Here is an 11,596-nt window from a genome sequence, read left to right on the forward strand (position 1 = left end):
AAATTTCCTCTTGGGGATTAATAAAGGATTTCTATCTCTCTCTGTGGACGTCAGGTCTTAAGAGGTTAAAGATGAAGTCATATGGAAACTGAAAACTTGGTTTCAGGTCAGAGTACGGGTTAGGGAAGTCTGTGGTTAGAGTTAGTGTTCGTCCATCTGTTGTCCTCTGAACTGACGGAAACACGTCTGTGTGTTTGTGAACGCTGCAGTGCTCGGTGAGCTGTGGCGAAGGGATTCAGCAACGGCAGGTGGTCTGCAAGGCCAGCGACAACACCATCGGAGAGTGCGAGGGCGAGAAGCCGGAGACGGTCCTCATCTGCAAACTAAGTCCATGTCCAGGTGGGATTCACATGCACGTCATCGGGGAGCAGGTTTACTGGGACAGGGTTTATTTTTACCAGCTGATTGGCCGGTTTGCTGCCAGTCGTACACACACTGTCAGAGGGAAACCGTTTTTAACTTCTCATGATGGATGCAGAAAGGCTGACTTGTGGGCGTTTAATGCCTGCTGCATCTGGCACATTTAGTTCAGATTCCAGAGAGGCCGCTTCACGTCGTGTGTGGTGTTTGTCTGAAGCAGTCAAATCAAACTGGACGAGTGGTGACACCATAACGTCCATCCTAACACAAGCAGAATTCATCCAGAAGCAACTGCAGGTTTAACAGTGTCGGCTTATATGTCAAAGAAACCCAGATTGTAGGCTTAAGTATTTTTGATCACCCCTCTGATTCACTCTGAACTCCTCCTGCAGCCTTCCTTGTGTTCAGTGAGCTCATATCATCTAGTGTTCTGCTTGTCCTGCAGTCAGTAAATAGCCAATTTAGTGTTTTTAGTCCAAAACATGAGGAAGTCAAATAGTTCCTTGTGTTCTGCAAATAGCCCCGTCGCTTGTTATAGCAGTCTAACAGCACAGCTCTGTTCTCCTGCAGTACCAACAGTATGTGGATCTGGTGTACGGTCGTGTTTAGGAACGTTTTTTCAGCTCAATTTTGTCCTGTTTGTTTGTTTGTTTTTTTGCTGTTGTGCGTCCAGGTCAGCCGGAGTCTTCTCTCACTGCTGAAACAGTAGAAAATTCCACGATGAAAGACGAAGCTGTGTACCAAAGGGTTCCTGAAAACCCGGTCCAGAAAATCTCCTCAAGTAAGTCCACATGTAGTTTGTTGAAGACAATCACTTTGATGTAAACCTCAACAGTGAAAGTGAATTTTTTTCCTGCTCACTCTTGCTCTGACTCGTTCCTTTTCCCTGTTCTTACCAGATGAACCTTGTCTGGGGGATAAATCGATTTTCTGCCAAATGGAGGTCCTGGCCCGCTATTGTTCCATCCCTGGATATTATAAGCTTTGTTGTGAGTCTTGTAACAAGAAAGAGAGCCTGACCACACACGTTCCCGACTTCCACAACACCCCGGTGGCCTTCGCTGAAACCGAGACCTCCACCCTTTCTCATCCTGCCTCACCCAAAACCCCTCCGGTCGCCACCACCCAGACCCCGCCGCAAACCACTAAAGCCGTCAGTCGGTGGCTCCTCTCCACTGCCCCGGTGCCGACCACGGCCGCCGGCGCCGCCGCTCAAGCTTCACCACCGACAGATGCTGCTCAGCCCCAGAGTCCTACCGGCGACTACTTCCTCACCGCCGGGAAGAGAGATTCGGGCGCGGGGCATCTTCTACCTCCAGGGTCGACCCGGCCCACAGCAGACTCCAGTGGAGGTGCCTCTAAAGAGCACAGTCCAAACAGCACTTTAGGCCCAGTCGCTGCCAGGTCAAGAAGGGACAATTTAGGATCCGAGAGGGACTCGAGTCACAGAACCCTGTCAGCTCAGAAATGAAGAGCGAGCGTAATGTTGTGAACGTGCTGCTCAGTGAGATGTCTCAAACATCGGCTCCGGCGCGGTTTCTGATTCACTCTTGCTGCAGATAATGTCTTTTTTTTTTTTTTTACGATTTATTTTTTTGTTTCCATGCCAGTGAACTTAGACCAGACCAGTGATGGTTACCTCATCAAAAAACAACCAACTGGAGGGCGATGTGTGAGCAGCGTCGCTCTGTCCTCTGTGCTTCGAATATGAAACGGGAGAAAACAAAAAACAAGTTGTCAAACCGAAGGTGCTGTAAACTAAAACGACTACAAGACGTGTTCAAAATGTGATGACTGCATTGCTACATTCGTGTTTTTATCTGTGTACAGTTGTGTAAGCCTGTTTTTTTTTTTTTTCTCTCCTTCAAGTGCATCAGAACTACTATTGAACTTGTATTGTGAACATGCGGAGAAGGTTACGGAGGTGCATGTAACTGCTGTGGATGCTCGAGTGTGCCACTGGAAGAACCGCAAACTAGCGTCCAGATAGTCCGTTAGCAAGCTGCTAAATTTACTGAAGACATTAAAACTGGAGTCATGCATTAGACGCCTGCACAAAGACGTCATTCCTTACTGTCCTGATCCTAATTACTGAGCTGCAAAAATGATTTTTTTGTTGCTCTGTTTGCTGATATCTTTGCCTCCTTTTATTCGCTCTCTCCTTCATTTTCCACGTTGCAGTAGCTCCGATTCAAAGGCGGCTCTCACATATTAAGATGTTTACATCCAACCAACAGAGGAGTACCTGGAGGTTTCAGCAGAAGGTGCCAGAACCGTGCATCAAACTTAAATTTACAGCTCCAAACAGCATTTTAAAGCTGTCATGTTGGCAAAATATTGTAATTTTACAATTTTTCCGCCCATGTTTTAGACCAAACAATTCATTAAAAAGTCATCAGGTTGATTGTTTTCACGCTTCCAGTCTGAGCTCATATTGACCATACTAACCAGGAGAGGTCTCTTTGTCTTCTGAGCCGACAGGACAACAGCGAGAGAAACGTCAAACTGTTCCTTTCATGCTAGTTTAATGAATGTGCTTGTGATGTTTCTTTGAATAATTTATCAGGCTGTCAGTTAATTATAATCAATCACTTGTTAATTACTCCAGTGGCACACTCCAGACTTCATGGTCATCACTCCTGGCAGGGAGCTTCATGGCTTCTCTGTCCCCCGGTGCTCTTTTTCTTTTTGTTTTGTTTTTGTTGTTGTCCAAATCGAACATTCTCACTGAAAAAAAAAAAAAAAAAAAGAAAAAATCAGGACTGTTTGCAAGCCAACGCCACTGTAGCATGCCCTCTGTCTGTCTGTCTGTCTGTCTTCGTGGAAGTCAGTCCCCTAACGCTTTAAGAACAGAAAAGATTTCATAAAAAAACATTCTGATATATATTTGTTTTTGTAACTGATACGTCTTTTTTTTCAGATAATAATGTATATAGTGTAAATTACAAGTTATGAGAAGTTGTACACGTTGCAGTCGGAGAACACCGGCGATGCTGGACGTCTGCAGACCGCTTCGGTCGCGCCGTCACCGCGTTCCCGCGTCGCCGGTCATAACGCCATTATGTTCATTGTATAGTTCTTGTATATACGTACGTGAATGAAAGCTTTAAATGTTAATATTTATTGAATTTTTAAGTGGTATGGTGAAAAAAGTAAAAACACATTTGAAAGAACGGAGATTCTCTTGTGGTTGCGCTTCATGTTTGACCGTCGCACAACTGATGATGATGAAACTGAGCGTCCTCGAGGTTACCATGAGGTCAGTCTGAATGAAGATTTGCTGCAGTGTTCCCGTAAATATGATGCACAAAATATCTTCATAATGCAATGACAGACAATTAATCAGTCAACGTAGGCACATTCAAGTACTTTATTCACTCTGCACTCTCTATCCAGTAACTCTTAGTGAGGCTTGAGTAGCACAATGTGACATTAATTCCTATTACAAGCCAGCTTCCTTCTCTGGTCCCTGCCAGCTCTGCGCTGCAGAACTCCCGAACCGAGCGTCTCCTCTGGCCTTTGTTTCGTCGCTTCTCAAAAGGTGGGTGTTTTTGCCAAACCGCCGGGCTGCCACGATGCCTCCACGTCCCCTCGGTGATCCTCTGAACGACGACAAGGTGCTGCAGCAGCCACACGGAGGCCGTCAGCTCAAGTCGAGGCGTCTGCGGAGGTGTCTGGTGAAATCCAGCTGAGCTCGGGGCAAAGCCTGGTTGACAATGGACTTTGGTAGCCAGCCCTGAGAACAACAGTGAAGCATGTCTTGGTGAAAAAAAGACAAACATTTACTGTTAACATGCAAATATGGTTTCTTATAGAAAAGATCGACTCCAATCCAGATTCCAAATTGCAGTTTGACAAAATAATTTAACTGGAGGATCCACTTACTGGCATCTTCCCAGACTTTAAACCACATTTTAGGGACTTTAATTGATTGGAATATTTGTTTTTTTAGTTTGACAGCTTCCCACCAACAGAAAAGCAAACTTCATCAAAAACATAATGAGATGCAATTAACTAAAAAAACAAAGTGCCAGAAGAAGCTGGTAAAGAGACTTTGAGTGAAAAGTGCAGCCCACGAATTTAGCGTTTGACTTCTATAAAGTTGGAGATGATTTACAGCAATTAAATCGGCCTCCAGGCAAGCTAGAAAAAAAAAAAGATCTATGTTTACGATTATGCTGTTAAATAGCACATTAGAGCCTCATCGCCTCTAAAGTTTTCATCAAAATACTCGAAAGTTTCCAGTTGAATAGCCATTGCATAATCTAACTTATTTTTTCCAGATCACTAAAAGCCTTTTCTTTTGCTACAGAAGATGCCTGAAAAGTGCTCCTCAAGTGACTCTGAATAAATGCGGACTCTCAATGCCAAGAATAAAAAAAAAAAACCTTGCCATTTTAGACTCTATAAACTCCATTCAGCAGTTTGAACGCGTATTGTCTTCCTCCGGCGTCCCTGACCTTCTCATGTCTTCCTGCTTATCTCAGACACCAGCATACTTAGTTGTGATAGGATATTCTTTTCCTGGAGGTGCCTCTTATCTCAAAAATGTGTTTTCCATATCAGTGATTTCAACAACCTGAGAGAATATGAGCAGGTTGCTCCACGTTCACCAACAGCTTTTTTAAATAAAAGGGCATTTTCCTGATCTGAAGTTATGATTCTACAACATCGACCCCAAACTGAAACCTGAAATCATTCTCATACAGTGTTATTGTGTTTTGTGTCCTTTGCTTATTGTACACGGCAGAAAGTCACCAATCACCAGATAAAACCCGGCAGGAGTGTTTAGAAGCAATAAAAACACCTGCAGGCTCCCATCTGTGCAACATTCATTCATTACACGAACATGTTTACTGCAATAAATAAGTATTACACACATTTCCTATAGACACAGAACTCCGTTACTTACCTTGATGTCCATGTTGAGGAGCCACGTGAAGCGGCTTTTCCTCGAACCCTCGTCCAGAGCTTGTATGATGATGCAGGTTGGACCGTCCTCGGCTCTGCGCACAGCCAAACAAACTCATCAATGTTTGTATTTAATTAAGTGCCAATCTATATTGCAAATGTCCTTACAATCGTCTGTTATCGGTGTGAACTACAGCACAAACCCAGTAGGTTTGTATTCATGCTGCACTGTTTGGTCCAGGCTGAAATGTCAAGTGCTAACATGCAGTCTGGTGTCACGCAGTTCATTCATGGTGCCTTCAACATGAAATCTCATTACTTTGGTGACTCCTTGACTTTTTCATAGAAGCCTTAAAGGTCAACATTTACATGTGTTAATGATACGGAAACATTCACGCTAACAAACAACACGATAATCAACATGTTAAAGTTCGCTTTGTCGTCGTGTTCAGCACCACTGAGTCACTACGAGACCGACTGTCCCCGAATATATAAAAATATGCTTCTGCTTTCAGTTATTGTTCTCTTTGTACCATCTTCACATTCTTCAAAATCCTCTGATATCCATCTAATAAAAGTGTTTTCATCTCACACATGAGATGTGACAGCAGACACCGACATCAGCGAGACTGTCTGCTCAAATTAAAATGTCAAAGCAAAACCAAACCAGAGTTTCTTTCAGCCGTTGTTCTGACACCTTATTACCTGGACGACTGAAACCGAGACGCTTCATATTGCGGCAGAAAGTCCAGTGGTGCTGTTGAGCCCACAGTGATTAATGACTCGTGTTCTGCAGACGGTCCCATACCTCACAAAGCCCGCCTGAGGTGGGAATGACTCCAGGTGAATCGCTGCTCCTCCGATAACGACGCTGGACTTTCGTTTGCAGCTGTGTCGGATACTCAGGAAGTCCCTTTGGCCAATCAGGTTTCCTGCCGTCTCGGCTGAAACCTCGTGAGTGATGATCGTTTCTGGTCCGACGTGTTTTAGAACCTGCGACCCAGAAGACAGACACATTTTATACATACCTACAGGACTGAATTGCTTCTTCATGTCTCCGGTGTGACCCTGAGCAATCTGAGAAAACATTATATACAAGGCATCAGCTATAAACAGAAATGTGCAGGCAGCTGGACCTCCACGAGAAACTTTTTCCACTCTGGCTTCACGCGGTACTGTCTAACCTGTGGTATGTACAGAAGTCATAGTTTCACAGCTTATGAAACATCCAATTATCACCAGTAGCCTCCTGTTAGCTGTTAAAAGGTCAGCGGCTCACTTTGATGTGCTGCAGGTTCGGGTTCCACTGGTGCATTTCCTCAACTCTGACAAACAGGAGGTCGTAAAGTTCATCCACGCTGGCCTCCAGGACGGCCTCCAGCCTGAACACCTTCCTGGACCCCGACAACACCTTGCTATGGATCACGTCGCCGTTGCTCTAAGAACACAAGAGCAAGCAACTGAAGACAAAAGAACTCGTTCTGCTTGGAGAAAACCAAGCTTGAACCAATGAGACGGTACCTCTGTGATCTCAGCCTTCCATCCGTCTTTGTCCTCCAACATGCTGAGAGCTTTACTCATCGCTTCTCGGCCTTGTTGCTCATAGAACAGCTCGTCTGCTTTGGCTGGCTTCACATCTTCTGGTCTGGCCTCTGTAAAGGAAAGACTTTTGTTAATGCAAAAAGTATTATCTAAACAATTTATGGGGAAAAAAAAAAGATTGTTTAATTTACCATGAAAACGTAAACTGGCTTGTGGTCTGAGCTGATGTTGGATTTGTCCCGATTGCTGCCGGTACGTGATCTCCTGACCTATTACTGCCAAAGCTGTGCGTTGAAGTCCTGCAGGGTTTAAAGGAGAAACATGAAAGCTCGAGAGTCTGAGCCAGGCAGGATGGAAGATTTGCATAAAAGTACAGTGAATAAGAACAGGCCTCTGTTCAACTGAGGGGAGCGTTTACCTGTCATAGTCCTCAGGTGAGGGTAGGAGATTCCACAGCACAGCTTTACGACGGCAGGCAGCATGCTGTCTGTCTTTGGAAATGACAGCAAAGCAACAGAGCGCCCATCTGGTCTTTATATGGCTCACGAAGGACGCTCGGATGAGATAAGGGCAAGACGAGAAGATAGGACCTGCTCTAAATTCTGTCCTGAAGGCCGGACTTGACAAGAATTTTACAAACTAAAACAGAGCTTCGGATGCAAAGGCGGAGACGAAACGCTGCGGCGAGACCTTGCAGGAATCGTGCACTACGGCCTGATTATTCACTGTTTTATTTTTAAACGCTCATTCAAAATCCCAATTATAAAATTAATAGAGCATATGAAGATTAGGGTTTCCAAATAGCTGCAGCTCAAATTAAAGCACCTACTTTAAGATATGCCTTTATTTATCTCACAGTGGAGAAATTCACATTGTTGTTAGCAGCATTACACACGGAGACACACACATACGAGACAGAAACATGGACATGGACATAGAAATATAAGAAATAGTGCAAATAACATTTACATAAGTAATGAAGAAAACAGCAAACTGTCAAATCTATTTAAAAAAAAAAAAATCTAATTATCCAGCTCCCAAATAGCTCTAAATTAAATGTGATGGAGCAATTAATGACAAGCTACTTCAAAACTGGTGAGACAAAACAGACTGACTAACGCTGTGAAGTACAACGAACTGCCATGAGACACAGGGTAAAATACAAGAGGCAATGAGGGAAGATGGAAAACATTTGAGGAGAACATCACGGAGCAGGTGTGAGGGCAGGGCGTGCAGGAAGTGAATCTACAACAGAGACAACAGGTTAGTGATTTCAAAATAAAACAGGAAGGACAAGACATGAAATGTGCAAACATAAAGCAGAAACTTGACGGACATGTCAGACACTGAGGCCTCCGTGGAACAGGCTGGCTCCAGGTCACCGTGCAGCTGCTTAGCTGGATTTGGATCTGAGAAGTTTGGAGGCTGAGTGAATGACCTGGGCTTTTCCTGACACAGTTTTGATGTGTGGTGAGATCACGCTCCTGCTGGTGGAGGCTGGTGCCGCTGATTCAGAAACTGCTTGATCTGGAAACAGTTGAAAGCTGCAGAAGCTTTTTCAGAATCCTTTGGGCGTCATGGTAACAGGGAATGATAACGTCTAACCAAAAAGTTAGAAATGCATGGACTAGCTTTACAACATCACTCTGAGACAGGATGCTCCTAGTTTTGAGAATATTGCACAAGTATAAAAAGGTCATCCTTGAGACTTGATGTTACGACCAGCTCGCCAGGGAAAAGGGAAGTAACATAAAACCCTGATAAAAGTGAGGTAGCTAAAGACTAAATGAGTGCTGTGAAAACAAGAACACAAGAAGACCGTAACCTAGAGTCTAATATTGCTATTATGCAGAAAAATAAAATAAAATGATCTAACTAATCAGATCTAACAACAAAAACACAATCAGAACAGCACTCAAACGCTAGTGAGGCTAACAGCCAATCTAAGGGGGATGCAGTGTTCTCAAACAGAACCTGGTGCCTCAACAAGTTCACAAAAGTACAACAATCATCAGACACCAAGAGGCACATGAGCGGAGCTGCCAGCAGCTGGTCTGCTGGCATCTTATGTCCTCCTGGTGGCTCCTGATTGGTAGATCAGCCTTCTCCCGCACAGGTGGATGGAATCTCATCAGCTCAATCAGATCTTGCTGCAGAGTGACCTGAGGGCTGAGTGCATACACACACACACACACACACACCACAGACAACAACACACACACACACCTGCTGAGGAGAGAGAGGTGAAGTTCCTCAGAACACCTGCTTTATTTAGAAGGTAAATGACATACCGTGGTCAGAAATAACTCACTGATTCCAAGTTGCTGCCATCTGCTGCCATAGCAACTGCTGCCTGTTCTTCACCAGTCAAACCTTTAAGGGAAAGTGGCAAAAAGAGAGCAAAGTAAAAAACAAACTACACTGCACATCCTCACAAACACCATCTCCACCATGAAGCATCATCACGAGGTGGGGATGCTTCTCGGCAGCAGGCCTCGGGTGTTTCTGTGTTGTTTAGGACTAAAAACCACAACTTCAATTTTGTCTGAATGTAGAAGAATACAACTGGTCATCCAGGTGTTTATGCTTGAAGTTCAACTAACGGATTTATTTCACCCGGCTTCACAGAGAAAAATAGCAGGGTGTCATCAGCATAGCAACACATTTTACAATATCTTCTAATAATATTACAAAAGGGAGGCATGAACAAGATAAAAAAAATATCGGTTCAAGCACAGAGCCTTGTGGAACTCCATGACTAACTTGTGTGTGTCAAAGAGTCATTATTAAGATGAACAAACCGTAGTTTATCCAATAAATATGATTTAAACCAGCGCAGTGTGGATCCTTTAATCCTGATAACAACTCAAACGCAGCACTGAGATAATGAGTCTAGAGAGGCTAGTCTGAGGCCACAAGATGCTCATCAGTGACGACCACTAATGCTGTTTCTGCTGTTTTCTGTGATGCATTCTAAATCATGACCAAACATCTTTCCAGTTCTGTGCAGATGGTAATTGGCACGCGACAGCTGTTCCAGTAATTTATAGAAATGAAGGGAAACTGTGATGTAGGTCTATGACTGGCAGCAGCAACCTTTCTGATTAGCAGTTTGATTACCACCATTTAAAGGCTGGCAGTCTGTTAATAAAGAGCAAAATGAAATCATGCTCCATCTGAAAGGGAAGTGTTTATTAAAGAACAAACATCCTGAGGCAGTCCAGCTGGAACGGAGCCTCGCAGACGTGCTGCTGATTAAGATGAAACGACCGTCACAACAGCTCAGAGAGACTGAAAGCAGAGGCACAGTCCAAATAGAAAACAGGTCCCACAGATGCCACAGACACTACACCTAATGACAAAGACGGGGTTTTATCTCTGACAGTCACGATTTTCTTGGTGAAGAAGCTCGTGAAGTATTCACCACTGAATACTGAAGAGGCTCCACAGAGGTTTAAGTCAGTCTGGCTCCTTCAGAGAAAGTTAAACTTTGTTTCTGAGGGCTGAGGAGTAATCAGCAAAAACTAGTGTGTGTGCATAATTAAACTACTGGTGCTCCTGAGTGAATAATCCATTAATGGGTTTGGTGAAACGATTTAATCATCTACGCACAGAAATTAATTAATTTTGAAACTGCAACCTTAAAACCGAGCCTGAGTTAATATGCACAACAGCAGAATCATCCAGTTCACCTCAGACCAACATTAAAACACCTTATAGCAGGGGTGTCCAGTCCTGGTCCTGGAGGGCCACAGTCCTGCATGTTTTAGATGTGTCCCTCTTCCATCACACCTGATTCAAATGATCAGGATCATTATCAGGCTTCTGCAGAGCTTGATGATGAGCTGATCATTTGAATGGACACCCCTGCCATATAGAATTGAAGTGAGGGCTGCACGGTGGCTCAGTGGTTAGCACCGTCGCCTCACAGCTAGAAGGTCACCGGTTGGCATCCCGGTGAGGACACCCGGGATCTTCCTGCGTGGAGTCTCCATGTTCTCCCCGTGCAGCGTGGGTTCTCTCCGGGTTCTCCGGCTTCCTCCCACAGTCCAGAAACATGCTGAGGTTAATTGGTGATTGTAAATTGTCCGTAGGTGTGAATGTGAGTGTGCTTGGTTGTCTGTCTCTAAGTGTAGCCCTGTGATAGACTGGTTACCTGTCCAGGTGAACCTGCCTTCACCCTGAGTCAGCTGGGATAGACTCCGCCCCCCCACGACCCTAGTGAGGATTAAGGAATAGAGATGATGGATTGAAGAGTGTTAAAACACAAGAAGGTTGAATAAGAACACCAACTGTTTGCGAGCGTGTGAAAATCCTAGAGACAGGTCGGGTTTCTCTTTTCTCCTCTGGCACTCCCTAAAGGCAAGAAAAATACCAACAATATACAGGTTGAATTCAAATTCAGATAACTTTATTTATCCTCTAGGGCCAATCCAGTTGGTCAGCTGAGGGACATTTCTTGAGTTTCTACCCTAAATGTCAGGATGAAATTGTGAAATCCACTGTACTCTGCTAATGATTTTCTTTCATATTGCTTTACAGGCCAGAAATAATTATCATCATCACAACATATTGAGTCTTCTGGGCTTCACATGGTTGAGAAAACACAGTGAAGAGCCTTCACCATCTAATGAACAGAGGAAATGTCAGTGCGTCACACAGACCAAACGGTGTTCAGACGTCAGACAGGTTGTAGAGGGAGATTATAAATAACATCCTCTTGTCATGAGTAAGAGAAGATCTTCATCCTCAGACATGAAACACATGTTGTGTTAGTTTGTTT

At 44.2% G+C, this 11,596-nt stretch overlaps 2 protein-coding genes across 2 annotated transcripts in view; one reads left to right on the forward strand and one right to left on the reverse strand.

Moving 5' to 3' along the window:
- Nucleotides 1-3,539, forward strand: part of adamts14 (ADAM metallopeptidase with thrombospondin type 1 motif, 14) — a 75,532-nt gene extending 71,993 nt beyond the window's left edge. The window contains exons 20-22 of the mRNA XM_008294886.1: nucleotides 210-339; nucleotides 1,034-1,141; nucleotides 1,260-3,539. Of these exons, the coding sequence (XP_008293108.1) occupies nucleotides 210-339; nucleotides 1,034-1,141; nucleotides 1,260-1,831 (810 nt within the window). The 3' untranslated portion in view covers nucleotides 1,832-3,539. The remainder of the gene's footprint in view (nucleotides 1-209; nucleotides 340-1,033; nucleotides 1,142-1,259) is intronic.
- A 464-nt stretch (nucleotides 3,540-4,003) lies between these two features.
- star2 (steroidogenic acute regulatory protein 2) lies at nucleotides 4,004-7,295 on the reverse strand. The gene is made up of 7 exons (XM_008294885.1): nucleotides 7,232-7,295; nucleotides 7,005-7,112; nucleotides 6,793-6,923; nucleotides 6,551-6,709; nucleotides 6,080-6,264; nucleotides 5,273-5,366; nucleotides 4,004-4,096 (listed from the first exon to the last, which is right to left on the reverse strand). Exons 1-7 carry the CDS (start codon nucleotides 7,293-7,295, stop codon nucleotides 4,004-4,006), a joined length of 834 nt encoding a protein of 277 aa, XP_008293107.1.
- Nucleotides 7,296-11,596: the final 4,301 nt, after the last annotated feature.

This window comes from Stegastes partitus, unplaced genomic scaffold, assembly GCF_000690725.1.
Source record: "Stegastes partitus isolate 25-593 unplaced genomic scaffold, Stegastes_partitus-1.0.2 Scaffold1005, whole genome shotgun sequence".
Classification (NCBI taxonomy): domain Eukaryota; kingdom Metazoa; phylum Chordata; class Actinopteri; family Pomacentridae; genus Stegastes; species Stegastes partitus.

Bases quoted from the DNA above. Each gene is read 5' to 3' on its own strand.
- star2 (XM_008294885.1), bottom strand. From the start codon at position 7,295: ATGCTGCCTGCCGTCGTAAAGCTGTGCTGTGGAATCTCCTACCCTCAC. The intron at 7,113-7,231 runs GTAAACGCTCCC...TAAACCCTGCAG, and splicing joins TCACCTGAGGACTATGACAG to GACTTCAACGCACAGCTTTG. The intron at 6,265-6,550 runs GTGAGCCGCTGA...TCTGGGTCGCAG, and splicing joins CGAACCTGCAGCACATCAAA to GTTCTAAAACACGTCGGACC.